This window comes from Lepisosteus platostomus, chromosome 8 (genome assembly GCF_059453375.1).
Source record: "Lepisosteus platostomus isolate fLepPlt1 chromosome 8, fLepPlt1.hap1, whole genome shotgun sequence".
In the NCBI taxonomy this organism is placed as follows: Eukaryota; Metazoa; Chordata; class Actinopteri; order Semionotiformes; family Lepisosteidae; genus Lepisosteus; species Lepisosteus platostomus.
Window position 1 is genome coordinate 18,245,726 of NC_142618.1, and position 26,686 is coordinate 18,272,411.

The 26,686-nt window shown below is 48.3% G+C and overlaps 3 protein-coding genes across 11 annotated transcripts; 1 reads left to right on the forward strand and 2 right to left on the reverse strand.

Annotated features, from left to right (window-relative positions):
- Positions 1-1,280: 1,280 nt before the first annotated feature.
- vps37c (VPS37C subunit of ESCRT-I) lies at positions 1,281-6,846 on the reverse strand. 8 transcript variants are annotated; one of them, XM_088644334.1, is made up of 6 exons: positions 6,426-6,518; positions 5,780-5,795; positions 5,416-5,520; positions 3,606-3,777; positions 2,708-2,790; positions 1,281-2,171 (listed from the first exon to the last, which is right to left on the reverse strand). In XM_088644334.1, exons 3-6 carry the CDS (start codon positions 5,506-5,508, stop codon positions 1,455-1,457), a joined length of 1,065 nt encoding a protein of 354 aa, XP_088500460.1. In that variant the 5' UTR covers positions 5,509-5,520; positions 5,780-5,795; positions 6,426-6,518; the 3' UTR covers positions 1,281-1,454. The 8 variants fall into 8 exon arrangements, with proteins under 8 accessions (XP_088500460.1, XP_088500461.1, XP_088500462.1 ...); XM_088644335.1 differs by having other exon boundaries at positions 6,376-6,478; XM_088644336.1 differs by having other exon boundaries at positions 5,780-5,791; positions 6,426-6,471.
- A 2,609-nt stretch (positions 6,847-9,455) lies between these two features.
- Positions 9,456-14,623, reverse strand: tmem176 (transmembrane protein 176). 2 transcript variants are annotated; one of them, XM_088644364.1, is made up of 7 exons: positions 14,260-14,623; positions 13,561-13,685; positions 12,349-12,459; positions 11,604-11,660; positions 11,049-11,204; positions 10,372-10,488; positions 9,456-9,844 (listed from the first exon to the last, which is right to left on the reverse strand). In XM_088644364.1, exons 1-7 carry the CDS (start codon positions 14,432-14,434, stop codon positions 9,785-9,787), a joined length of 801 nt encoding a protein of 266 aa, XP_088500490.1. In that variant the 5' UTR covers positions 14,435-14,623; the 3' UTR covers positions 9,456-9,784. The 2 variants fall into 2 exon arrangements, with proteins under 2 accessions (XP_088500490.1, XP_088500491.1); XM_088644365.1 differs by having other exon boundaries at positions 13,561-13,690; positions 14,260-14,399.
- A 37-nt stretch (positions 14,624-14,660) lies between these two features.
- Positions 14,661-26,610, forward strand: LOC148656979 (B-lymphocyte antigen CD20). The gene is made up of 6 exons (XM_088644378.1): positions 14,661-14,685; positions 20,263-20,350; positions 20,722-20,832; positions 22,683-22,739; positions 23,132-23,287; positions 23,751-26,610. Exons 2-6 carry the CDS (start codon positions 20,279-20,281, stop codon positions 23,850-23,852), a joined length of 498 nt encoding a protein of 165 aa, XP_088500504.1. The 5' UTR covers positions 14,661-14,685; positions 20,263-20,278; the 3' UTR covers positions 23,853-26,610.
- Positions 26,611-26,686: the final 76 nt, after the last annotated feature.

A 26,686-nucleotide genomic window follows, 5' to 3' on the forward strand; every position in this document is an offset into this window, starting at 1 on the left:
GGACTCCTCCTGTCTCTTGAGCTCAGCTCCCAGTGGTTATCTAGGCATGTACACAGAGGTCACGTGGCCCGACTGCAGGAGCAGGTTCATCTGATGTCACCAAACCGAGGGGTTGATTAATTACTCAGTCTCGTACTCTTCCTCTCCGACAGCACAGGTGAGGAAGGGCGCCGGCTCTCCCTCCTCGACGGTGCAGGCGGGGAATGGTGCCAGCTCTCCCTCCTCTTCCTCTGTGATGACTCAGGCAAGGAAGAGCACCGGCTCTCCCTCCTCGTCCTCTCCGACGGCACAGGTGAGGAAGGGCGCCGGCTCTCCCTCCTCTTCCTCTCCGCCAGCGCAGGTGGGGAAGGGTGCCAGCTCTCCCTCCTCTTCCTCTCCAAAGGCGCAGACTGGGAAGGAATGCTCTGAACTGAGCTGTCCAGCGGACAACAGCAGGACATCATTATTTATGATTCAGAAATGTCCCGAGAGGAGAGCTGCATCAATGAGCGCTGGCTCTGGCCGTGAACTGTGGAGCCTCCATCACACACCTGAAGAAGCTCCACAGCCGAAACACTGAGATCCTTCCTTGTGCTCGTCCCGAGGAATTGACCCCTTACTGCCCCTGTCGTTCACAAACACCCACAGGGACTGCAGCCGATTCAGGAAAGTTCACAAACAAAGCGCATGCCGTTGATCGCTGTATTTTAAACACTGAAGCCAACTCGTCGACCCCTCGCCTCTCTCCTCTCGCGCAGGCACGCCAGCCTGACAGCTCCCCGGGCGTTTCCTCCCCAATCAGCAGGGAATTCAGGGGGCCCTGCGTACCGACACGCCCCCCCAGAGCAGGCCTTGTGAAGACACAGGCCCAGGGTGCACAGTAAGTCCGAGTCTGGCTCATGCAGGGCTTGAGAGGAGGAGTCAGAAGAACAAGACAAACGAGAGCAGGACACCCGGCCCAACCAGCTCGTTTGGTCGTTAGTAGTTAATTGATCCAACGATCACTCAGCTGTTCCCTTGAGAGAAGCCGGGGGATCGGCTTCAACAACACAGCTGGGGAGCCTGTTCCACACTCCCACTACCCTTTGTGTAAAGAACTGCCTCCTGCTCTCAGCTTTAAATGCTCCTGTCCGGAGTCCAAAAACAGCTTCTGCCCTGAAAAATATCAAACCTACTGGGACTCGTGTCTCCTGGCCTGTAAGCAGCAATGTCACTGAACCAGAAAACAACTACAAAGAGCCCCGTCAGACCACGGCCCCGACACAAATAACCACTGCGCAGCAAGAAAGGACAGATCCCAATTAAATAACATGAGTTTTAAATACAAAGGGCTTCGCCAACAGAATGGTTTACACACGAATCTTCATTATGTTGAATTTTCAGTCTATTACATAAAGAGAGTGTACAGTACATGTTTTCACATGTTAGCTATGTCACAAAAGTCCCAATACAATGCTGCTGAAGTAAAATTCTGCTTAGGAGTAAGGCTGTGGCATGCCATAGCTGGGTCTATAGCAGCCAGGCCGAGCAGTAGGAGACTGGTGAGGCGCTACATTCGGATTAGGTGGGTAAGAGTACCCAGGAGAGGGGTAAGGACAGGGGTAACTGGGGTTAAACTGACCAAACTGAGGTGGGGGAACTGGGAAACCTTGTTGAACGGGGTAAGGGCAGGCCGAAGGCCCAAAACCAGGGCCTGGGCCTGGATGGGGAGGGAAGCCTGGGCCTGGGTTGAATCCGGGGCCCACAGAAGGTGGTCCTTGGCAGGCCTGGGCAGGGAATGGAACGGCGGGCAAGGGGCCTTGGGCAGTGGGGCCCTGGGCTTGAGATTTTTGTGGGGAGGAGGGGTACGGGAGCGCGGGAGATGGGAAGGGGCCAGAGCTGGGTGCTGGCGGAGGGGGGCCTGGCTGAGAGCTGGGGAACGAGACTTCTGCCGCTGGCTGAAAGTCTTCCTGCTTCTGTTGCAGCTGTGGGGATTCTTGCGGTTTCCAGGAAAACGGATCACAGGCGCGTGATTGTGATGTCATCTCCGCTGGACGCGTCGCGCCACCCCCTCCTTCTCTTTTCTGGCGCAGGATGTCCTGCAGTTTCTCTATCCGCACTCTCCTGCTGTGAGCCAGGCAGCGCTTAGAGTGGAACTGGTCAAGGAAAGAGTCCAGAGCCAGCTGGCCCTCAAGAAACTGATCTGCCAGAGCCTGAGAGAGAGAGAGAGGTTAATACAGTCCAGACACACTGACTGGACACTACAGGACATTAACACTGCACTGAGAGAGAGGGGTTAATACAGTCCAGACACACTGACTGGACACTACAGGACATTAACACTGCACTGAGAGAGAGGGGTTAATACAGTCCAGACACACTGACTGGAAACTACAGGACATTAACACTGCACTGAGAGAGAGGGGTTAATACAGTCCAGACACACTGACTGGACACTACAGGACATTAACACTGCACTGAGAGAGAGGGGTTAATACAGTCCAGACACACTGACTGGACACTCCAGGACATTAACACTGCACTGAGAGAGAGGGGTTAATACAGTCCAGACACACTGACTGGACACTCCAGGACATTAACACTGCACTGAGAGAGAGGGGTTAATACAGTCCAGACACACTGACTGGACACTACAGGACATTAACACTGCACTGAGAGAGAGGGGTAGAAAGAGACAGAGATATAAACTGCAAACAGGAGATACAAAAAAGAGGCAACAGCAGCTCACCTCGGACTCTGTCTCAACAGTAGCGCCCTCTGCCTCCAGCTTCAAGAAGACCACCTCTGGAGAGAACTGACTGAGCTTATTGTCTGCAGAGAGAGTTTATTACAGTGCTCTTTTACCAAAGTGTGGCCAAGACCTCAATGCCTAGTGAGTCCTTTCATTATTGCAGATACACACAGACAGGCATCCATTTAGGGCACTGACAAATCACTGCATCTGAATTATACAGGTTCAGACTATACACTTGAACCAGTGTCAGGACACCAACTTAATCCAGACACACTGCCTGTGTTGATACAGATGCAGGTGTGAACACAGGCACTGTGTCTGGATTAAACTGGTGTTCAGACACCAATAAAAATCTGACTGGAAACAGTGACTGTATTAACACTGGATCAGTGTCTCCTCACTGCCCTCTCTCCGTCTCCCCCTCCCCTGTCCTAGAGCTGCTCAGAAACAGACTGAGTGCTGTGACAAGGTCCCACCAGCTCACCCACAGCAGTTACAGGACTGACCAGGGAATACAGCAGCACAGCACGCAGTTTAAACAACATTTACACAGAGACCTGCTCTAAAACAGCTGTTATCTGATCTGTAGGGTTCCTGTATTACACCTTTGCCACTCTTTTTTAGATCTTAAACTGCACTTTATTTTCAGTCACTAGACATGTAAAAGGACCTGTGAGATCTACAGGATGAAGATCTGACATCGGCTAATCAGGTCTAATACTGCTTTAATCCGTCTCTCTGGGTCTGCAGCAGGACTGAAAGGCTTGAAATACTTAGTGCGTCACAATTCTGCAGGCCTCCTTAGATCCTCCTGTCTCTCTGACCCTGGGGAACTGCTTGCAGAGGCAAGAGAAGTGAGACTCGTTCTCCGTCTCTCTTGTCTCGCTCTTACCTCTTTCCTGGCAGCAGCCCCTGTAGCGGTCATGCAACTCCCTCAGCTCTCTGTATCTCTCTCCCAGTCTCTCCCGCCCCTCCTCCAGCCTGGGCCGGAGCTCCAGGTTTCTCTCTGCCAGACTGCGGTTGGAGGCCAAACACATCTCCCTCTCCAGCTGTATGGACTGTACCTGAAGGAGAGAGAGGGGTTAACACAGTCCAGACACACTGACTGGACACTACAGTACATTAACACTAAACTGAGAGAGAGGGGTTAATACAGTCCAGACACACTGACTGACTGGACACTACAGTACTGGGCCCCTTGCTCTTCAGCATTTACATGTTCCCACTTGGTCAGCTTTTAAGATCACATGGCCTCAGCTTTCATTTTTACGCTGACGATACTCAAATATACATCCATACCAAACCCGACACTGATGTGGCTGTCTCTATTCTATCTAATTGCATCTCTGACATAAAAATTTGGATGACTCAAAACTTCCTTCATCTTAACTGTGACAAGACTGAAGTCATGCTTATTGGTACCCCCCATCAACTTCGCAAAGCCAGTCCTGTCTCCAATCAAAATTGAAAAACCTTGGGGTTATATTCGATTCTGGCTTAACATTCGACCCACATGTACAGCATACTGTCAAAACATCTTTTTTTCACCTTAGAAATATCGCAAGACTACGCCCTATGCTATCATTAACTGTGGCTGAAAAGCTGATCAACATATTTGTATTCTCTCGAATTGACTACTGTAATGCTCTACTCACTGAGGTATCTAAATCTACTCTGAACAAGCTGCAGTATGTCCAAAATTCAGCAGCCAGAATCCTGACCAGATCTAGTGCAAGTGTTCACATTACTCCTATCCTGGAGTCCTTGCACTGGCTTCCGGTCAAATTCCGCGTAGACTTTAAAATCCTCATGCTCACCTACAAGGCTTTACATGGCTTGGCACCTCAATACCTGTCTGAACTTTTATCGCCCTACTCCCCACCTCGCAACCTCCGCTCTTCAAATTCTGCCCTCCTTACTGTCCCCCAAGCCCGTCTACATTGTATGGGCGACAGGGCCTTCTCCTGCTATGCCCCCAAGCTCTGGAACTCCTTGCCCAAGGATATTAGAGAGTCACCTTCTCTAAACTCCTTCAAATCCAGACTCAAAACCCTCCTTTTCAGAAAAGCCTTTACTTAACTGGTTCCATTCTTCACCCCTCTGCTCTTCTTAATACCATCTTCCACGGTCTCCTCTATTGTTATTGTTGTATTGCTGTAATTATAATTGTGTCCTGTCTTGTGAAATTTTTCTTATTTATTGTTGTAGTCTTCTTATTTATTGTTATTGTCATCCTGTAAAGCGCTTTGAGAAGCCACCTTTAAAGGCGCTATATAAAATAAAGTTTATTATTATTATTATTACAGGACATTAACACTGCACTGAGAGAGAGGGGTTAACACAGTCCAGACACACTGACTGGACACTACAGGACATTAAAACTGCACTGAGAGAGGGGTTAACACAGTCCAGACACACTGACTGGACACTACAGGACATTAACACTGCACTGAGAGAGAGGGGTTAATACAGTCCAGACACACTGACTGGACACTACAGGACATTAACACTGCACTGAGAGAGAGGGGTTAATACAGTCCAGACACACTGACTGGACACTCCAGTACATTAACACTGCACTGAGAGAGGGGTTAATACAGTCCAGACACACTGACTGGACACCACAGTTAATACAATACATATACTGCATGAACTCTGCATTAATGTTAATCTTCTCTGTGGTTGGTGCTGTGACCTCTTACCTCATCAGACTCCAGCACCAGTGACTCCAACTTCTCCTGGTTGTCCAGTAGAGCTTGAAGCTCCGCGTGACTGAGTTCTCGCAGCTTCTCCATTGGTCAGCCTGCCTGTCAATCACAACAGACACGCCCACTTTCATTATATTAGAACACTTAAGTGACTTTCTTATAATGTTTTTACTGTTCATAAACAAAGGAGTACTGTAAGATTTTTCAAAAACTTGAGAAAATCACGACTAAAGGCAAAAACAAATGTGATGACATTTTTACTGAATGTTCCTCAGTGTTGAGTCTGAATATTGTGATAAATATTTACATAAACAGTTCCATAACAAAATACATTTTCTACAATAAAAATGTCGGTTACCTATGACGTCCGCTGTCTTCGTCACAAGTCCATCGAGAGGTATAGAAAATAAATAATATGCCCAATAACAGTAATAAAAAACACACAATGACTCCTTTTTAACAGGTGGCAGTTAACCCGAATACAAAGGTCCTAATTCAAGCCACTCTGCGGTACTGAATTACCGCAATAAATCTGTTTTCGACAGTGATCTTTTTGTACGCTATTCCAAATTGAGGTTTTTTATCATGACACAATATAAAGCAGAAAATGAATAAAAACAAAATAGTGTATGACGAATTAACACAGAAAAACAAGTAATTCTCGGAAGTGATATCATGAAATCCACATAAACTAGCTGCAGATCAGCACAACAAGTAGATACACAATCCCCGCGTCGGTCCAGAAAGAAATAACCTATGAATTGGTTCGTAAAAGCGACGAAACAAAAGCTTTAAACACATTCACGCCGTCCCGTCTCGAAATGCCATCGCTAACGTCACCGTGAGTCAGGCATTCCTGACAGCGACCCTAGCGATCCCGGCGGCGCTACAGCCGCCCCGCTTCAGCGACGGGTCGCGATGAGTTGAAGTACAATATTGATTTCTCAATCTTACAACACACGGAACCACGCTGGGCGCTGCCAGCTCAGAAACGCGCGCCGGACCTGCGGGTTCGCCTGCACCTCCACCGAGCCGAAACCGAAACCACTTCCGTCCTCAGGCGAGACCACTGCGCTCTGGCGATGGAGGGGTGTCCATCTCACCAAAGCACAGCTGAAGCGACACTTAAACTGTAAAAATAAGTCGCTCCCCACCTTACTGTAGCTTAGCACATATTTCAAATTCTATTGCTTTGACTCATTTCTGTATATTTCCCAGGAAGGCCGTCGAAAACATGCTCCTTGACGACCCCATTGTGGACGATGATTTGGGCCGTCCTGAAGATCAGCTGTTCGAAGAAATTCCCCTGATCGGGTGGAAGGTCCCGACCAGATTGTATTTACGGGAGGAAGAGGTGGTGCGGAACCGAAAATTGGGTTAATCTTTTTTTAGAAATAATACATCAAAAGGATCAAAAAGGAAAACTATAAATGAATGTCATCTTCATTTCTCAAAATGGAGAGCATTGTTTTCGAAATCACTTTCGCGTTTACAAGGACGACAATTCCCAGGATTCAATGCCGCAGGAAGTAGAGGACCCAGAGTCCCGAGAGCTCATGGTTAATGTAGTTTGTTTGTACCCAATCGATAGAATTGTTTTACATTAAGGTTAGGTTAAGTGGGAGAAGGAGGAGGCTAGATGCCTTATCTAGAGGCCTTAAAAAACTTAGGCAATAATAAGAAGAGTGAACTGTCCAGGCAGCTCAACACCTGGAGTAAATTATCAAAGCCATTGAGATCGGAGTTGCGGTTGTATGTTTTATGTGTGACTGCCCTCTCCTCTTCTCCTCTCCACAAAGGTGTCCTGCCCACAGCTCTCTTCCTCTCCTCTTCATACTGTCCCACACAGGCGTCCTGCCCACAGCTCTCCTCCTGTCCTCTTCACATTGTCCCACACAGGCGTCCTGCCCACAGCTCTCCTCCTCTCCTCTTCACATTGTCCCACACAGGCGTCCTGCCCACAGCTCTCCTCTTCATACTGTCCCACACAGGCGTCCTGCCCACAGCTCTCCTCCTCTCCTCTCCTCATTGTCCCACGCAGGCATCCTGCCCACAGCTCTCCTCCTCTCCTCCTCACATTGTCCCACACAGGCGTCCTGCCCACAGCTCTCCTCCTCTCCTCTCCACATTGTCCTACAGAAATATGTAGCTTCAGTCCACATCTGGTCTCAGACCCTAGTTCACAGCCCTCGCTAGCCATGGTCCTGCTCCTGCCAGTGTTCCTTCTGTGGCAGAAACAGGTCCCACACCGTATGGTGACGGTGCCCGCCTCCCTCCCCAGTCTCCACCCTCAGCCCCCGGGGTCCCAGCTCCCTGTCTACCTGGAGACGAGACTCCTGGGAAAGCTAAGGCTGCTGCTGGAAGAGGTGTTAGTTGGGCCAGCAGGGGGCGCTCACCCTACAGTCCATGTGGGTCCTAATGCCCCAGTATAGTGATGGGGACACTATACTGTAAAAAGGTGCCGTCCTTCAGTTGAGACATAAAACTGAGGTCCTGACTCCCTGTGGTCAGTAAAAATTCCAGGGTGTTTCTTGAAAAGAGTAGGGGTGTCAGCCTGGTGTCCTTGAAAAATTTCCCCCTGGCCTTTACCCATCATGACCTCCTAATAATCCCCATCTATAAACTGGCTTCATCACTCTGTTCTCCTCCTGATGTGTGGTGAGCGTTCTGGCGCACTATGGCTGCCGTTGCATCATCCAGGTGGGGCTGCACACTGGTGGTGGTGGAGGGGAGTCCCCATTACCTTTAAAGCGCTGAGTGGAGTGTCCAGAAAATGTGCTATATAACTGTAAGGAATTGTTATTATTATTCATAACCTAAGAATTCATGTGTTGGCACTAAAAGATCCTCAAAGCCAGTTACACCTGTGACTCGAACTCATTCAAATTACGCCTCTGCTTTGCCTTAGATTAGGGTTTGTCCAAGTTAGTGCAGTGTGTTACATGCAGGGAGCAAACCCCCTGAGCTCTGAGAATTTACTGCTTAGTAAACTACTCTACTACTTTCAAAACACCGTAGAAGCAGCAAAAGAGTCTCAGTAAGTTTTAGATAAAATTCTCCATGGAGCTAACCCCTGGCAAATGATGCTTAATGAAGACAAGTATCTATCCAGATAATGTGGGGAATGCAATAAAAAGGCGAACATAATGCTAGGATATACAGTTAGAAGTGTACATTTTAAATCAAAAGAAGTTATGTTAATATTGTGTAAGTAGTAAGGCCTTATTAACTGAGTACAATTTTATTCATCATGTCGAAGAAAAGAATCCCTGTAATTGCAAGAATTGCATAATTTCAGGACTTAAGGGAGTGTCCCACTCTGACAGACTGAAGGAACTGAGTCTCTTTAGTCTGAAGGGAGTGTCCCACACTGACAGGATGGAGGAACTGAGTCTCTTCGGTCTGAAGGGAGCGTCCCACACTGACAGGCTGAAGGAACTGAGTCTCTTTAGTCTAAAAGGAATGTACTGCGTTGTACACATCTGAATCTCTTTAGTCTTTAGTCAGTGAAGATTATGAGGCCACCAGAGGACACAAACAGAAACTATGTGGAAGTGGATTTAAAATTTAAAACAGGAGGGACGCCTTCACGCACAGAGTGGTGGGAGTGTGGAACGAGATCCCAAAGCCATGTTGTTGAAGCCGATAGCCTGGCTTCTTTCCAGATACAAACTACCAGACAAGCTGGATGTGAATGGCCTCCTCTCGTTTGCAACCTTTTTTTATGTTCTTACTGTATTACTGCTATTAACCATTCGGTATGTTCTCAGGCCAGAGAGGGTGTTACCTATGAATAAATATAGTTGTGCAGATTCAGAGTATGCAAAGGAACAAGTAAAGATTTATTCCATGCTGAAAAGAAAAGAAAAGAAACACCTTCTGTGGGTATGACACACTCCTCTTTTCACCCTGGAATCAACTCTTACTTGTTCCTTTGCAGCCTGCGCATGCTGACGCAGCTCCCAGCTTGAACTAGATCCAGAGCCAGGTGGAGAGACACTGTCCACTCATTCGAACTGGTTGGCGTGCGACTATTGACGATTAATCAAGTTTATTGAAACATATGAAATAGAGTATACAGAATAATGACAGATTGTATACACTGAGTACAAACAGAGTATGACAATACTGGGACACAAACTGGACAGCTCTGAGACACAGCTGGTCCCCAGGGAGAGGGGCATGAGTGGGATGGAGACAGAAATCTCCTCAGACCCTTCAAAGAGACGATGAATGAATGGGCAGTTTGATAGGCACGTGTATGGATGGAGGGATAGACACGTAGAGAGATTAGATCCGTACTGGGGCTGCTGTGTACAATTCAGAGTAACGCGTCCCGGAATAGCATCCCTCCTCTCCCTGCTCAGTTCATAACTGGGAATCCGGTTGTCGTGGGAGTCGGTGGGACGCTCAGGTTCAGAGCCTGGAAGGACACAATGAAAGCAATGAATACCCCACTGACGCTCACAGATCTGCTCATCTGCCAAAGGAAATATTAGACTCGCACAGATCGCTTGCACAAGACGCAGAACAGATCAGGCACAAGCACCCCTGGGTCTGACAAGGCGGGGCCTCCTGGGCGTGCTCACAGGGCCTGATGCAGACGCTCTGGGATCCAGGACACGTCAACAGGTGGGGTCCCTGGGAGACTCGTGCTCTAAAGCAGGGGAGCCCAGCTCCAGCCCTCAAGGAGGCGCTGTCCAGCAGGCTTTATATGTCTAAATCTCTTGTCAAGAATGAGGAAAGACTTCACCTAGTCCAATTAAGCAATTAGTGAGTCCAATCAGGTAATGGAGGGCTCAGCAGGAAGGAGGGGGTCAGATGTGTTAACCAGCTCCTGGCGTGCTGAGGGTGGGTTTTCAGTGAGGGGAGTGAGGTATCTGCTCGAACCCGCAGCACTGCTGAGCACAATTCGGTGACATCTGCATTGAAGAAAGATTGGTCTTATACCGTGTAGGGGGTGAACTTCTTCTTCTCTCGGAAGAGGAAGATGCTGAGGAAGAAGCTGATGACAGTCTGAACCACCGTGAACACCAGGAGAGAAGACTTCACTCCCCGAGAGAAGGCCTGACAGAGAGAGACAACGCCTGATAAAGACAGTACATTATTGACATAGCAGTGCAGTCACGCACAGTACAGTCACGCACAGTACAGTCACACACAGTACAGTCACACTGCAGTCACGCACAGTACAGTCACACACAGTACAGTCACACACAATACAGTCACACTGCAGTCACACACAGTACAGTCACACACAATACAGTCACACTGCAGTCACACACAGTACAGTCACGCACAGTACAGTCACAGTACAGTCACACACAGTACAGTCACACTGCAGTCACACACAGGACAGTCACACACAGGACAGTCACACACAGATACACAGTACAGTCACACACAGTACAGTCACGCACAGTACAGTTACACTGCAGTCACACACAGTACAGTCACGCACAGTACAGTCACACTGCAGTCACGCACAGTACAGTCTCACACAGTACAGTCACACTGCAGTCACGTACAGTACAGTCACACACAGGACAGTCACGCACAGATACACAGGACAGTCACGCACAGATACACAGGACAGTCACGCACAGGACAGCACACGTCAGTCTGACCGTGGCGAACTGCTGGTGACCATTGCAGTCTCCCGTCTCCTCGGAGTCGGATGTGCAGCCCGTCTCCGGGTTGCTGAACAGATCCACGAAGTAGATGATCACGGCCACCAGGGACACGACCGCGGCCAGGGCGGTGGCAGCCAGGCACACTTGCACCTGGAACACACACACAGTGCGTCAGTGCCCCCCGCGGCCTGGACACACCCCGGAAACACCCCGGACACGGCCCTCAACGACCCCAGAACCAACACCGGGTCAGCCGCCTTCTGATACTGTTACCTCCTGTCTCGTGAGGGTGATGTGTGCAGACAAGCACAGTGCTAGGAAGAACACACGATCACACACATGAGGTCTGCCAGCCCATCCAGCCCGTTTGATCGTTATTAACTCATTGATCTGAGCATCTCATCCAGCTGTGTCTTGAAAGAAACCAGCGTTTTGGCTTCAACAACACAGCTGGACAGCCTGTTCCACACTCCCACCACCCTTTGTGTAAAGAAGTGTCTCCTGTTCTCTGTTTTAAATGCTCTTCCATGCATAAACACACAAACTCACAGCCAAGAGAGTAGTGTGCTTCTCCGTCACTATAGCCACAGCTCCTGAAACGATGAACTGTACAAATAAAAAAAAACACATGTCAAAATGTCAGCAGTTACATGAGAAATCCACCCATCCATTTTCTATCTGCTTCATCCGGTCCAGGGCTGCAGGGGAGCCAGGGGCACAAGGCAGGGTACACACACTGGCTCACACCAGGGGCAGTTTTCCCCAGAAGCAATTAACCTGCCACTAGGCCTTTGGACCGTGGGAAGAACCCCACGCAAACACAAGGAAAACCTACAAACTCCATGCAAATAGCACCCCAGGTCCAGACTCGACCCCAGGGCCCCAGCTCTGCAAGGCTGCAATGCTAAACAGTGCGCCACCATGCCGCCACTACATGAGAAAAGACATTTAAAACACTGCGATGCAGTGCCTCACTGAGAGAGGTGCACAGTGGGAATTGTAGTGTATGGGCGGGGCATTATGGGACTTGTAGTGCGTGAAGAGACCTGCATCAGGGGCTCTGTGTACTCAACTGAGCAGATCCTTGCAAACAAAGGGCTTTGTGGCATCTAAAGGGCTCTGGAACCAATTTCATTCCATAAGCGGTCGACTAGGAGAAGAAGTGTTCAGGGAAAAGTCTTTAAGGATCTCACAATGCACCAGGAAATGAAGGAAGGTGGGTTTGCCCCTCAAGGATCAACCCAGATAATGTCTGCCTGTTCCTGGGGGCTGAGTATCGAGGTGTTCATCATACCATGACCCCACTCCACCAGGGCACGCCGAAGTTCAGCACCTCTGTCACATCGCCGGCCATGAGGGGGGCAGCGAAGCAGATCACGAGCACCCCCACCATCACCTCCGACACCTAGAGGGGAGATAGAGTCCTCATTGTAATTCCAGCCATCGCCGCGGTGTCTCCTATTCACTGCTGCTCCTCCCAATCCCTTCTCATCTCACTGCTGCTCCTCTCACTGCTCCTCTCTCTACAGCTCCTTTCACTGCTTCACTTCTCACTACAGCTCCTCTCACTGCTGCTCCTTTCTCTACAGCTCCACTCACTGCTGCTCCTCTCTCTACAGCTCCTCCCAATGCTGCCCCTCTCACTGCTGCTCCTCTCACTACAGCTCCTTTCTCCACAGCTCCTCTCAGTCCCTTCTTCTCTCACTGCTCCTTTCTCTACAGCTCCTTTCACTGCTTCACTTCTCACTACAGCTCCTCTCACTGCTGCTCCTTTCTCTACAGCTCCACTCACTGCTGCTCCTCTCTCTACAGCTCCTCCCAATGCTGCCCCTCTCACTGCTGCTCCTCTCACTACAGCTCCTTTCTCCACAGCTCCTCTCAGTCCCTTCTTCTCTCACTGCTCCTTTCTCTACAGCTCCTTTCACTGCTTCACTTCTCACTATAGCTCCTCTCACTGCTGCTCCTTTCTCTACAGCTCCACTCACTGCTGCTCCTCTCTCTACAGCTCCTCCCAATGCTGCCCCTCTCACTGCTGCTCCTCTCACTACAGCTCCTTTCTCCACAGCTCCTCTCAGTCCCTTCTTCTCTCACTGCTCCTTTCTCTACAGCTCCTTTCACTGCTCCACTTCTCACTATAGCTCCTCTCACTGCTGCTCCTTTCTCTACAGCTCCTCTCACTGCTGCTCCTTTCTCTACAGCTCCTCTCACTGCTGCTCCTCTCTCCACAGCTCCTCTCACTGCTGCCCCTCTCAGTCCCTTCTCCTCTCACTGCTGCCCCTCTCAGTCCCTTCTCCTCTCACTGCTGCCCCTCTCTCTACGGCTCCTGTCACTGCTGCTCCTCTCTCCAGCTCCTCTCTCTGGTGTTCCAGTGTAATGTCCGCTGTTCCTGCTCCTCTCACTGAGTACTGCTGCTACCCGCAACACTACTACACCACAGCAGTCAGAACAAGGGTGAGGACAGCAGCACAGGTGTTACTGGTGCACCTAGTCACGGCGGGTGACTTACCCCGAGGGCCTTGGGCTCTCCTCTCGCTATACTCTCCTTCACCAGCCACTGTCTGTCTGCCAGCTTGTCATTACTGCTGTCTGTCAGCGTCACTGAGAGGTCACGAGAGATAGAGACTGCCATCACTGCACTGAGAGAGAGAGACAGGTTAATACAGTACAGACACACTGACTGGACACTACAGGACATTAACACTGCACTGAGAGAGAGAGGGGTTAATACAGTACAGACACACTGACTGGACACTACAGGACATTAACACTGCACTGAGAGAGAGAGGGGTTAATACAGTACAGACACACTGACTGGACACTACAGTGCATAAACACAGTTAATACAGTGTGTCCAGTAGAGAGGAGACTCTGGAGATGCCGTGTGTCCCTCTGCGCCAGTGGCGGGAGCTCGCCCGTAGCTCTCCCAGCCTGCCGCGGGGGCGGCAGCACCTACGGGACCCCGGCGGACAGGGCCGTGCACTCCCATCACGGGTTTCCCCGCTCCCGTGCGCTCCGGCCGCTGTTAGGGCTTCTAGCCGTCCGGGCGAGAGAGCTGGTTTTGCTCGGACGGACACGCAGGACCGCGGCCGCCGTGGGCTCGACGCGGGGAAAGCAGGAGAAAGCTACAGACTCCGAGCGCCGGACGGGCGCAGAGAGAGCGCGGCGGGAGCACATCGCTGTCCGCCGGGACAGAAGGCGCACTTACCTGCAGGCGTCAGGGAGCGGAGGAAGATCCGAGGAAACACGTTTCTTCCGCTCGTCTGCCTCAGCAGGAGCAAGCAGCGCGCGGCGGGGCGAGAGGGGCGCGGGGGGCAGCTCGCGAGCTCACAGCTCTCCTCCCGTCTCCGCCCTTTCGGGGAAACCAAAAAAACACTGGACATTTGCACACAAACATACACCCCCCCAATATCGGCCCCTCTCTGCTCCCTCCTCGTCCTGGCTCCGCGCTCAGTGTTGTTTGTAACTCTCCGTCCTCCCGCCTCTCTCCCTCTGCAGCGTCGTGTCTCCACAGCCCCGGCGCGAAGGATATAAACTGCCGTCTACGCGTCTTGTCCAGGTTCGTCTGACTCTTCCTCCTCCTCTTCCTCTCGGCAGCGGTAGCGGGACACAGCGACAGTACTCACGGCCCGAGGTGGGGGGGTTTGCTCCAGGCGGGAGTGGGGTGGGAGCTCGGTGATCGAGGAGCGCCGCCAATGGAGCAAGTTTAACTGCCGCTGCTACTCTCGAATTGCGCCGGTCCTGAAAAAGGGATTTTAGAAACGCAGAGTGAAGTAGAGAGGCGAATTTTGCGATGGTTGGGCGGTTGGGGGGGGTATTATTAAAATCAATAATAAAAGAGATTTTCAGCACAGCAACAGCCAAAGTACTCTGAAGGACGGAGTGAGATGTCTCTAGGATGATAATGCGACGCTGGCAGTCTGTTTCAGTCTGTTTAGTGAGTAGTATCAACAGAAAGAACACAGACCTGTTACAGGTACTAGAAGCACTCGAGATGCACAAATCTCCAGTTTTAGCCAGGCTGTGTTGCCGGAAGAGATGCTGTTCTGAAGCCATTGACACCTCTCTTCTTACAGTCCCTGGAGACAGTGATAGGATAGGAGCCGACTCCCTGTGGGATAGGAGCTGGGGACTGGAGAGCAGCTGGTGTAACACCTGTCCATGATGAAGAGGGCTCACTGATAGATCCCCAGAGCCTGGTGGGATCTCACCAGCGGTGCTCCTGGCAATGAGAGATATTCAGAAACTATTGACCCTACTCCTCCAACAGTCCCTAAACAGAGACAGGACCCAGGGGCTGGAGAGCAGCTCCTGTACAAGGGAGGGTGAGAGGACTGAACTGAGCAAATCTAATCCAGTACATCAGACTTCTCTTACAGGTGGAGTAATGGAAATGATTGTTAGAACTAAACTAATTACCGCGGCTGGATCAGCCATACGGGAATAATATCCCAGGGAACAATCAATATGAATTTGGAAAAGACAGGTCTTGCTTGAATAAAACACAAAAGACTTTTGAACCAGGAGCTAAAATAGTCATGGATTCACATCGAGCATATGATAAAGTATATCATGATTTTACAGAAGGTGTTTGATCACATTTGTCGCAAAAGATTAATCCTCAAATTTAATGAGGCAGCTCAGAGAAATGTATAAATAGAACGAAGAGGGTAAAAATAACTAATGATTGGATGAATTAATGTCAGTGATGTAATTAGTGGAGTACCACAGGGTTCTGTACTGGTACCACTGGTCTTCTTAATTATATCAGTAATGTAATTAGTGGAGAACCACACTGATCTTTACTGGGACCAGTGGTCTTCCTGATTATATCAATGATGTAATTAGTGGAGTACCACAGGGGTCTATACTGGAAACACTGCTGTTCTTAATTATATAATTATAGTTATAGATATAGAGTATAGTTAGAAACCTAGTCAGGTTTGCAGGGGATATCAAATTAGGAGAATTGGCTAACACTAAACAGATTCAGTATAATATACAGTATAAAAATGTAATTCAAAAAGATTTAGATAAAATGTAAGGCTGGCCAAAATCTAGCAGGTGGCGTTTAACACATAGGACTATGTTTCATGAATAAAATGGGAAACAGTGAGTTTGAATATACTGCCTGTAAAGAAGACATTTACGTTGAAATATCACTTGTATCTTCTAGACAATGTAGGGAAGCAATTAAAAAGGGCAAACAAAATGTTAGGTTACACTGTTAAAAGTGGTGAACTTGAATCAAGGGATGCAGTGTAATGATAGTATAATTTACTAGTAAGAAGCTCTTAGAATATTGCATACAATTTCAGTCATGAAGTTACAGCAAAGACACTGCTGCTCTGGAACCAATCCAGAAGCGAAGATCAACCACAGAGGTTCTGCACTGACAGGCTGGAGGAACTGAGTCTATTTAGTCTCAAACACTAAAGATCCTTTCCTCCATTTTCAAACCACCTCTTCCAATTCATTGTCATGGGTGAGCAAGCAAGTGTTCAGTACAGCTCACACCTGTAGAAACTAAATCACAAAATCACTCCTGTCTAAGTTCAGTACAGCTCACACCAAATATCAGACTCGAATATCAGACTAGTGCCCAGAGAGGACAGGCTCAGTGACCACAGCCTGTATACAGACAGATCGGAGAGAGCCTAAATCACTCCTGTCACACAGACTGACCTGCAGAGACTAAATCACTCCTGTCACACAGACTGACCTGCAGAGACTAAATCACTCCTGTCTGTGTTCAGTTGTGCAAACATACATACACATGGATTAAAACGTGTGTACACATTTCCAAAACACACACATGCACAAACTGCGCGCGCACTTACACACACGTGTCTATACACTTACACACATAGGCACTTGCACACACGTGTGTATACGCTTACACTCATACACTTACACAGACGTGTACACACTTGCACTGACGCACATTTACACACATGTGTGTACACTTACACTCACACACGCGTGTGTGTGTACACTTACACTCTTACACACACTTACGCACAGCATTTGGCCACCCTGTGCAGTGTCAGGAGACACTCGAGTGGGCGTGTGGAGTGGAGTAAGGACGTGTTGTTTCCCCTGCACTCTTGCGGTGTTTGTCAGTCCCATTCCTGGGGAGCACATAAAGAGCAACAGATACTCTTGTCTGCACACTGAAAACTGAGTACCCCGTTGCTGCCGGGAGGAAACACTGAGGCCACAAGCGTCCCCAGTCACTAGTGCAGACAGGCTCAGCTCCTCTGTCAGGGTCAGGTAGGACAGCACTAGCCACCCCAGGGAGAGAAGGCGAGGGAAACAAGCCTGATCTCTCCTTCCCTCTCGCCCACTCACACACCCCCTCTCCCTGGACACAGCCGCCTTCCTGCAGCAGCATTCCTCGCCTTCTGGGGGGAGAATCAGGACACATGGATCTCATTATGACTCCCTCCTCCCTTCCTTCCGCTCTCCACCACCAGCACAATTGTTCGCTTTATGGAGAGCTGAGAGCTGCAGTTATGATCAGATCAGATCAGACCACATAGGAGGTCTCTTTATTAATCCCTCTCTCTGGTGCAACTGTCCTCCCCCACTCGAACATCAGACTACTGCCCAGAGAGGACAGGCTCAGGGACCACGGCCTGCACACAGACACTGGACACAGACAGACCTCACTGTCCAGAGAGGACAGGCTGAATGACCACAGACACTGGACACAGACAGACCTGACTGTCCAGAGAGGACAGGCTCAGTGACAACAGCCTGGACACAGACAGACCTGACTGTCCAGAGGGGACAGGCTCAGTGACCACGGCCTGCACACAGACACTGGACACAGACAGACCTCACTGTCCAGAGAGGACAGGCTCAATGACCACAGCCTGGACACAGGCAGATCTAACTGTCCAGAGAGGACAGGCTCAGTGACCACAGACACTGGACACAGACAGACCTGACTGTCCAGAGAGGACAGGCTCAGTGACAACAGCCTGGACACAGACAGACCTGACTGTCCAGAGGGGACAGGCTCAGTAACCACAGCCTGCACACAGACACTGGACACAGACAGACCTGACTGTCCAGAGAGGACAGACTCAGTGACCACAGTCTGGACACAGGCAGATCTGACTGTCCAGAGAGGACAGGCTCAGTGACCACAGCCTGGACACAGACAGATTTGATTGTCCAGAGAGGACAGGCTCAGTGACCATCTGCCAAAGGTGAGAAGCAGAGACAGAGACTGGAAGACTACTCTATGCTGCACTTTGAGAAATACTCTGAAATTAGACAAACGTTATTCCCCAGAAAAACAAATCAAATCCAAGAATACCCACAGCTGCCAGAATCCAAACAGCTTCCAGTCCTGCTGGGGAGGAAACTCAATAGCTGCAGCCCGGTATGTGACCCCCTGTCACAGCTGGAGAAACAGGGAGGTACAGTAGGCTTCCATATGCAACATGCATTGTCCTGAATGTTTGTGAATGTTTACTAGTTGTTAATGCCTTGGCAACACTGTAATTCAACTATTGTGCCAATAAACCTCTATGATTTTGACACGCCATGTCAGATATTGCTAAACCAGATGTTTCTGCAGCTGGTGTGCAGGACCAGCACTCACAGAGGAGAGAGTGCTCTGGATTCTCTCCAGAGAGAGGAATTCCAAACTGCTTTGGCTCCAGAATCCGTACTTCCTCTCTCTCTCACTCTGCTTTGTCCTTTGTAACAGAAGGCTCCCTGCCAGCTCTTTTTTGTGAAGGGGAGTTTGTCCTTAGCTGACTAATCTGGTTAAACAAAGTGCAGTTATTCTGTGACTCTCCTGTGCTTGTTGGTCCCTGCTGTCCTGTCCGTTTCAATGTGCAGTTTAAACCTTCAGGGGAGTTTGGCCAGAGATCATTGAACTAAACAAACAGACACTCTCCACCTCACTCTGAGTGGATTTTTCTAATCAGCTTGTTGTTTTACTCTTTAGATATTTCTGCTGTAAGTGTGTTCTTTGTGGTTGAATCTTCGCTTGAAATGAGCGCCCTGACTAAAGTATTTATTCTGAACTCACTGAAACACTATTATTGCACACAGAGCAAGGTCGCTCAGCTCACTGTGTGACTTGTCTTTTGTGCACCTAAGCTAATGTAGGCTTGCCACAACAAGGGGGCTGCATGCTTTTACAATCAGCATATTTCTGTTTTTTAATTTACTTTGCAGTATTTGCTGACGTTTAACATCTATCACCTATAAAGAGTTTTCAGTCTTAGCATTTAAATTGTGATTAAAAATATAAATATTAAGAAATAAATACTTCATTTGTAATTAGACAAAATGGGTCATTCCTGGGAGAGAATAAATACTTTAGCAGGGCGATGTATTTACTCGTTTTAGAATGTGTTTGCAAACAACAGCTCATCTGCAAGTTCCACGTCTAGCTCACAGCATTTTGGCAGTAATTACAGGCATTTCACTGTGACTTGTTATTCCAGATGTGCCACTATTCCATCTGTTCCAGCTGCTGTTCCATTTGTGCTACTATTCCAGCTGTGCTGCTCTTCCAGTTGATACTTTATTCCAGCTTTATTACCATTCCAGCTGTGCTGCTCTTCCAGTTGATACTTTATTCCAGCTTTATTACTATTCCAGCTGTGCTGCTCTTCCAGTTGCTGCTCTACTCCAGTTGTATTACTATTCCAGCTGTGCTGCTCTTCCAGTTGCTGCTCTATACCAGCTGTATTACTATTCCAGCTGTGCTGCTCTTCCAGTTGCTGCTCTATTCCAGCTCTATTACTATTCCAGCTGTGCTGCTCTTCCAGTTGCTGCTCTATTCCAGTTGTATTACTATTCCAGCTGTGCTGCTCTATTCCAATTGTATTACTATTCCAGCTATGCTGAATAGTGCCGCAATGTAGTGTCTCCAGGGCTGCTGGGTGCTGTCATACAGCACTGGGCAGGGGGAGAAGGGGGAGGAGGGAGAGGAGGGGGGGAGACTGAGCACAAATGTTTCATTCACAAACTGAGGTACACAAGTCTCGTTGTGTCCAGAAAACCGTGACAACCCTCTCCTGCAGCTCCAGCTCTTCTGGCCTCTCCCCTTCTTCCTTTGCCATATACAATAAGGAAATAACAAGCGAATTGTTTTTCCAGATCACTTCACACCATATCTTCTCCATGTCCATCAGTGTCTCTCTGGTCCTCGTTAACGTCAATGTCTGCTGCTCTTGCCCAGGTCTGACCCAGGGACGATGCCAAGCACCGGGACTGCGGGTCCGAAAGTCCATCGCCTCCATTGCATCTTGGATCCCGAGGCCCTAGGGGTGGGAGTCCTTCAACCATTGGAATTACGAGTCTGAAAGATGGAGAAAGACTTGGATTAGGCAGACTGAGTGACAGCGAGAGACACCGGCAGGCGCACAAGCCCAAAAACACCTCTATTACCACCTTGTGATCTGATCTGGTCACATGTGGGGTGTGAATCTGAGCATGTGTCTCGTCTCTGGGAGAGAGAGTTACTATGCATGAAAATCACTGCTTATAAATGTAATCAATAGATTGATGGATTGATTCATTTTCGAAGCAGCCGATATTAATCCCAGTCTGACAAGCAGATCCCGGCGCTGGACCTGTTCAGGGTTGTAAAATCCTGTCCTATCCCATTCCTTCACTGCTGTCTCCGTCTGTCCTGCAGGTGGTGACGGTGCTCCTGGGAATCTTCCAGCTGCTCCTGGCCATTCCCGTTTACTACACTGACCTCCAGCCCCCAAGAGTTCTCATCACCCCCGTCCTCATCGGCGTGCTGGTACAGTCGTAGCCCTCGGTGTTTGTGTCTGCCTGTGTGTGTGCCAGCCAGTCTGTCTCCTCCACAAAAGAGGAGAAAAAATACTGCGGCGAAACAAAGCAGGGAGACTAAAGAAACCCGTTAGAGGAAAGAAAGGAAATTTTAACAAGTAGAAAACTGACAAACACAGAATTTCAATTAGTGTTCTCGGTGCAGTCAGGCTTGTAGTCCCTTTCCTTATTTTCCACTGATCAGCCGACACCAGAGCTAGACGGGACAGTGCTTCAGCATTTACATGTTCCCACTTGGTCAGCTTTTAAGATCACATGGCCTCAGCTTTCATTTTTACGCTGACGATACTCAAATATACATCCATACCAAACCCGACACTGATGTGGCTGTCTCTATTCTATCTAATTGCATCTCTGACATAAAAATTTGGATGACTCAAAACTTCCTTCATCTTAACTGTGACAAGACTGAAGTCATGCTTATTGGTACCCCCCATCAACTTCGCAAAGCCAGTCCTGTAACCCTGTCTGTAGATGGCTCTGTACTTGAGCTCCAATCAAAATTGAAAAACCTTGGGGTTATATTCGATTCTGGCTTAACATTCGACCCACATGTACAGCATACTGTCAAAACATCTTTTTTTCACCTTAGAAATATCGCAAGACTACGCCCTATGCTATCATTAACTGTGGCTGAAAAGCTGATCAACATATTTGTATTCTCTCGAATTGACTACTGCAATGCTCTGCTCCCTGGGGTATCTAAATCTACTCTGAACAAGCTGCAGTATGTCCAAAATTCAGCAGCCAGAATCCTGACCAGATCTAGTGCAAGTGTTCACATTACTCCTATCCTGGAGTCCTTGCACTGGCTTCCGGTCAAATTCCGCGTAGACTTTAAAATCCTCATGCTCACCTACAAGGCTTTACATGGCTTGGCACCTCAATACCTGTCTGAACTTTTATCGCCCTACTCCCCACCTCGCAACCTCCGCTCTTCAAATTCTGCCCTCCTTACTGTCCCCCAAGCCCGTCTACATTGTATGGGCGACAGGGCCTTCTCCTGCTATGCCCCCAAGCTCTGGAACTCCTTGCCCAAGGATATTAGAGAGTCACCTTCTCTAAACTCCTTCAAATCCAGACTCAAAACCCTCCTTTTCAGAAAAGCCTTTACTTAACTGGTTCCATTCTTCACCCCTCTGCTCTTCTTAATACCATCTTCCACGGTCTCCTCTATTGTTATTGTTGTATTGCTGTAATTATAAATTGTGTCCTGTCTTGTGAAATTTTTCTTATTTATTGTTGTAGTCTTCTTATTTATTGTTAATGTCATCCTGTAAAGCGCTTTGAGAAGCCACCTTTAAAGGCGCTATATAAAATAAAGTTTATTATTATTATTATTATAGAAGACCCTGATCCCACTGCTAACACCAACCTGCTGATGAGGTGACACGTTTGCCTTTCATCTCTTGCCTTTCATACATAAGCTCAAACTCTCTGCATTCGGAGAGAAAATAAAAGCTTGTCACGTAAGGATTCAGATCGGTACGAGCTCAGCTGAAACAAACACCAGCCGGTGAGCAGGCTGCCAGGACCAGCACTGTCACGCCCGGAGACTGACAAACCTGTATCAGGAGCAGGAATTCCCTGGCTCCTCACATGACTGTACAACACAGAGTAACAACAAGTCATTTTTAATAGCCTAGTGGAAGAAGTCCCTCTTTTTCCTGTTGAAAGTGTATTTGCATTAACACAGTGTTCTCCTTTTTGTCATTGATTTTATACTCAAATTTGACTAAACATCTCAGGAAAAAAAAACACCTTAAAGACTCTCTTATTTGTGTGCATTTTCCTTTTCAGTTTATTATAGCAGGGTCTTTTTCCATTGCTTGTGAGAAATCACCCAGTAGGCAGCTGGTAAGTTATCTTTAGTAGTCATTAACTTTACAACCATATCTGTATCGGCTTTTCATTTTAATAACTCTTCTCTTAATCCCTCACTCTGTTTCCAGTGAGTGTGTCTGGACTGTATTAACCCCTCTCTCTCAGTGCAGTGTTAATGTCCTGGAGTGTCCAGTCAGTGTGTCTGGACTGTATTAACCCCTCTCTCTCAGTGCAGTGTTAATGTCCTGTAGTGTCCAGTCAGTGTGTCTGGACTGTATTGACCCCTCTCTCTCAGTGCAGTGTTAATGTACTGGAGTGTCCAGTCAGTGTGTCTTGACTGTATTAACCCCTCTCTCTCAGTGCAGTGTTAATGTACTGGAGTGTCCACTGTCTGTACTGTATTAACTCTACACTCTATTCCATAGCTACGGGGATGTCTGTACAGTAACGGAGCTGGCCTGTTGGTGGCACTGTGTGCAGTTTTTGTGTATTCAGTGTCCCTACACCAAATCCCGAAAGCAGAGTCTTGCGAGTCACATGGACCAGATGTCACTATTTGCCAGCTTACTGCAGCGTTCAGGGTATGTTTTTTCTGCCATTATTTTATCCTTCCACCTCTAATGTACTGTAGTGTCCAGTCAGTGTGTCTGGACTGTATTAACCCCTCTCTCTCAGTGCAGTGTTAATGTCCTGTAGTGTCCAGTCAGTGTGTCTGGACTGTATTAACCCCTCTCTCTCAGTGCAGTGTTAATGTCCTGTAGTGTCCAGTCAGTGTGTCTGGACTGTATTAACCCCTCTCTCTCAGTGCAGTGTTAATGTCCTGTAGTGTCCAGTCAGTGTGTCTGGACTGTATTAACCCCTCTCTCTCAGTGCAGTGTTAATGTCCTGTAGTGTCCAGTCAGTGTGTCTGGACTGTATTAACCCCTCTCTCTCAGTGCAGTGTTAATGTACTGGAGTGTCCAGTCAGTGTGTCTGGACTGTATTAACCCCTCTCTCTCTCAGTGCAATGTACTAATGCCTCTGTTTCCTGTTTGTCTTCTTCAGGGTATGACAATTGGTGTCGCCGCCCTGCTGATGATCTATGACATCGCAGCTCTTGTTCTACAGTCTGTTCTTGCCTTCTGTGCACTAAGAGAGCTGAAGTGAAACTGACAGGATCAGATGAAACAATGGACTGATACACTGACAGACATGCTGACTGACTGACCGACACAGAGGGCACTGGTGAAACATACCAGATACAGGGAAAGCTGCAAAGACAGACGAGGTTATTGGGGCACTGGCCTTACCTCTGCAGCAGTTTTAACACAGGCGAGCAGTGAAGAGCCGACTGAGGGAATAAAACCGTTAATATGACCAACATGCCGACTGACTGACACACTGACTGACTCCGACTTACTGACACCGTGACCAACATGCTGACTGACTGACACACTGACTTCTACTTACTGACACTGTGACCAACATGCTGACTGACTGACACACTGACTTCTACTTACTGACACTGTGACCAACATGCTGAATGACTGACACACTGACTTCTACTTACTGACACTGTGACCAACATGCTGAATGACTGACACACTGACTTCTACTTACTGACACCGTGACCAACATGCTGACTTACTGACACTGTGACCAACATGCCGACTGACTGACACACTGACTTCTACTTACTGACACTGTGACCAACATGCTGAATGACTGACACACTGACTTCTACTTACTGACACCGTGACCAACATGCTGACTGACTGACACACTGACTGACTCCGACTTACTGACACTGTGACCAACATGCTGACTGACTGACACACTGACTTCTACTTACTGACACTGTGACCAACATGCTGACTGACTGACACACTGACTTCTACTTACTGACACTGTGACCAACATGCTGACTGACTGACACACTGACTTCTACTTACTGACACCGTGACCAACATGCTGACTGACTGACACACTGACTTCTACTTACTGACACTGTGACCAACATGCTGACTGACTGACACACTGACTTCTACTTACTGACACTGTGACCAACATGCTGACTGACTGACACACTGACTTCTACTTACTGACACTGTGACCAACATGCTGAATGACTGACACACTGACTTCTACTTACTGACACTGTGACCAACATGCTGAATGACTGACACACTGACTTCTACTTACTGACACCGTGACCAACATGCTGACTTACTGACACTGTGACCAACATGCCGACTGACTGACACACTGACTTCTACTTACTGACACTGTGACCAACATGCTGACTGACTGACACACTGACTTCTACTTACTGACACCGTGACCAACATGCTGACTGACTGACACACTGACTGACTCCGACTTACTGACACTGTGACCAACATGCTGACTGACTGACACACTGACTTCTACTTACTGACACTGTGACCAACATGCTGACTGACTGACACACTGACTTCTACTTACTGACACCGTGACCAACATGATGACTGACTGACACACTGACTTCTACTTACTGACACCGTGACCAACATGCTGACTGACTGACACACTGACTTCTACTTACTGACACTGTGACCAACATGCTGACTGACTGACACACTGACTTCTACTTACTGACACCGTGACCAACATGCTGACTGACTGACACACTGACTCCGACTTACTGACACTGTGACCAACATGCTGACTGACTGACACACTGACTTCTACTTACTGACACTGTGACCAACATGCTGACTGACTGACACACTGACTTCTACTTACTGACACTGTGACCAACATGCTGACTGACTGACACACTGACTTCTACTTACTGACACCGTGACCAACATGCTGACTGACTGACACACTGACTTCTACTTACTGACACTGTGACCAACATGCTGACTGACTGACACACTGACTTCTACTTACTGACACTGTGACCAACATGCTGACTGACTGACACACTGACTTCTACTTACTGACACTGTGACCAACATGCTGACTGACTGACACACTGACTTCTACTTACTGACACCCTGACCAACATGCTGACTGACTGACACACTGACTTCTACTTACTGACACTGTGACCAACATGCTGACTGACACACTGACTGACTCCGACTTACTGACACTGTGACCAACATGCTGACTGACTGACACACTGACTTCTACTTACTGACACTGTGACCAACATGCTGACTGACTGACACACTGACTTCTACTTACTGACACTGTGACCAACATGCTGACTGACTGACACACTGACTTCTACTTACTGACACCGTGACCAACATGCTGACTGACTGACACACTGACTTCTACTTACTGACACTGTGACCAACATGCTGACTGACTGACACACTGATTGACTCCGACTTACTGACACTGTGACCAACATGCTGACTGACTGACACACTGACTTCTACTTACTGACACTGTGACCAACATGCTGACTGACTGACACACTGACTTCTACTTACTGACACTGTGACCAACATGCTGACTGACTGACACACTGACTTCTACTTACTGACACCGTGACCAACATGCTGACTGACTGACACACTGACTTCTACTTACTGACACTGTGACCAACATGCTGACTGACTGACACACTGACTGACTCCGACTTACTGACACTGTGACCAACATGCCGACTGACACTTACTCACAGTGACCAACATGCTGACTGACAAATTGTGTCAGAAATTAACACTTAATAAGCATTTATATTGTATTATGTTTATAGTTTTGTACCCATTAATGTATCAGCTGTAATTTAGCCACCTCCTCTCTCCTGTCCCCCATCTGTCTGAATACTCTCCGGTCCTGCTCTGTACAGTTGGACTGTGAGGAAAACTAGCCATAACAGCCCTGTACTCTCACACCAAACAATAAAAGTCATGGTTAATTAAGAGTGTGTGCCTCTATAGGGAGTGTGTGTCTATAGGAGTATTAAGAGACATAAAAACCCTCATGTTACTGTACTTAAA

Excerpts from the sequence above, each read along its gene's own strand:
- vps37c (XM_088644339.1), bottom strand. The coding sequence starts at position 5,508 with ATGGAGAAGCTGCGAGAACTCAGTCACGCGGAGCTTCAAGCTCTACTG. Across the intron at positions 3,778-5,415 it reads TGGTGCTGGAGTCTGATGAG|GTACAGTCCATACAGCTGGA; the intron begins GTAAGAGGTCAC and ends TCTCTCCTTCAG. Across the intron at positions 2,791-3,605 it reads GGGCTGCTGCCAGGAAAGAG|ACAATAAGCTCAGTCAGTTC; the intron begins GTAAGAGCGAGA and ends CTCTCTCTGCAG.
- tmem176 (XM_088644364.1), bottom strand. The coding sequence starts at position 14,434 with ATGTCCAGTGTTTTTTTGGTTTCCCCGAAAGGGCGGAGACGGGAGGAG. Across the intron at positions 12,460-13,560 it reads GAGAGCCCAAGGCCCTCGGG|GTGTCGGAGGTGATGGTGGG; the intron begins GTAAGTCACCCG and ends TCTCCCCTCTAG. Across the intron at positions 10,489-11,048 it reads GTCACCAGCAGTTCGCCACG|GCCTTCTCTCGGGGAGTGAA; the intron begins GTCAGACTGACG and ends TCTCTCTGTCAG.
- LOC148656979 (XM_088644378.1), top strand. The coding sequence starts at position 20,279 with ATGCCAAGCACCGGGACTGCGGGTCCGAAAGTCCATCGCCTCCATTGC. Across the intron at positions 22,740-23,131 it reads AATCACCCAGTAGGCAGCTG|CTACGGGGATGTCTGTACAG; the intron begins GTAAGTTATCTT and ends TCTATTCCATAG. Across the intron at positions 23,288-23,750 it reads AGCTTACTGCAGCGTTCAGG|GGTATGACAATTGGTGTCGC; the intron begins GTATGTTTTTTC and ends TGTCTTCTTCAG.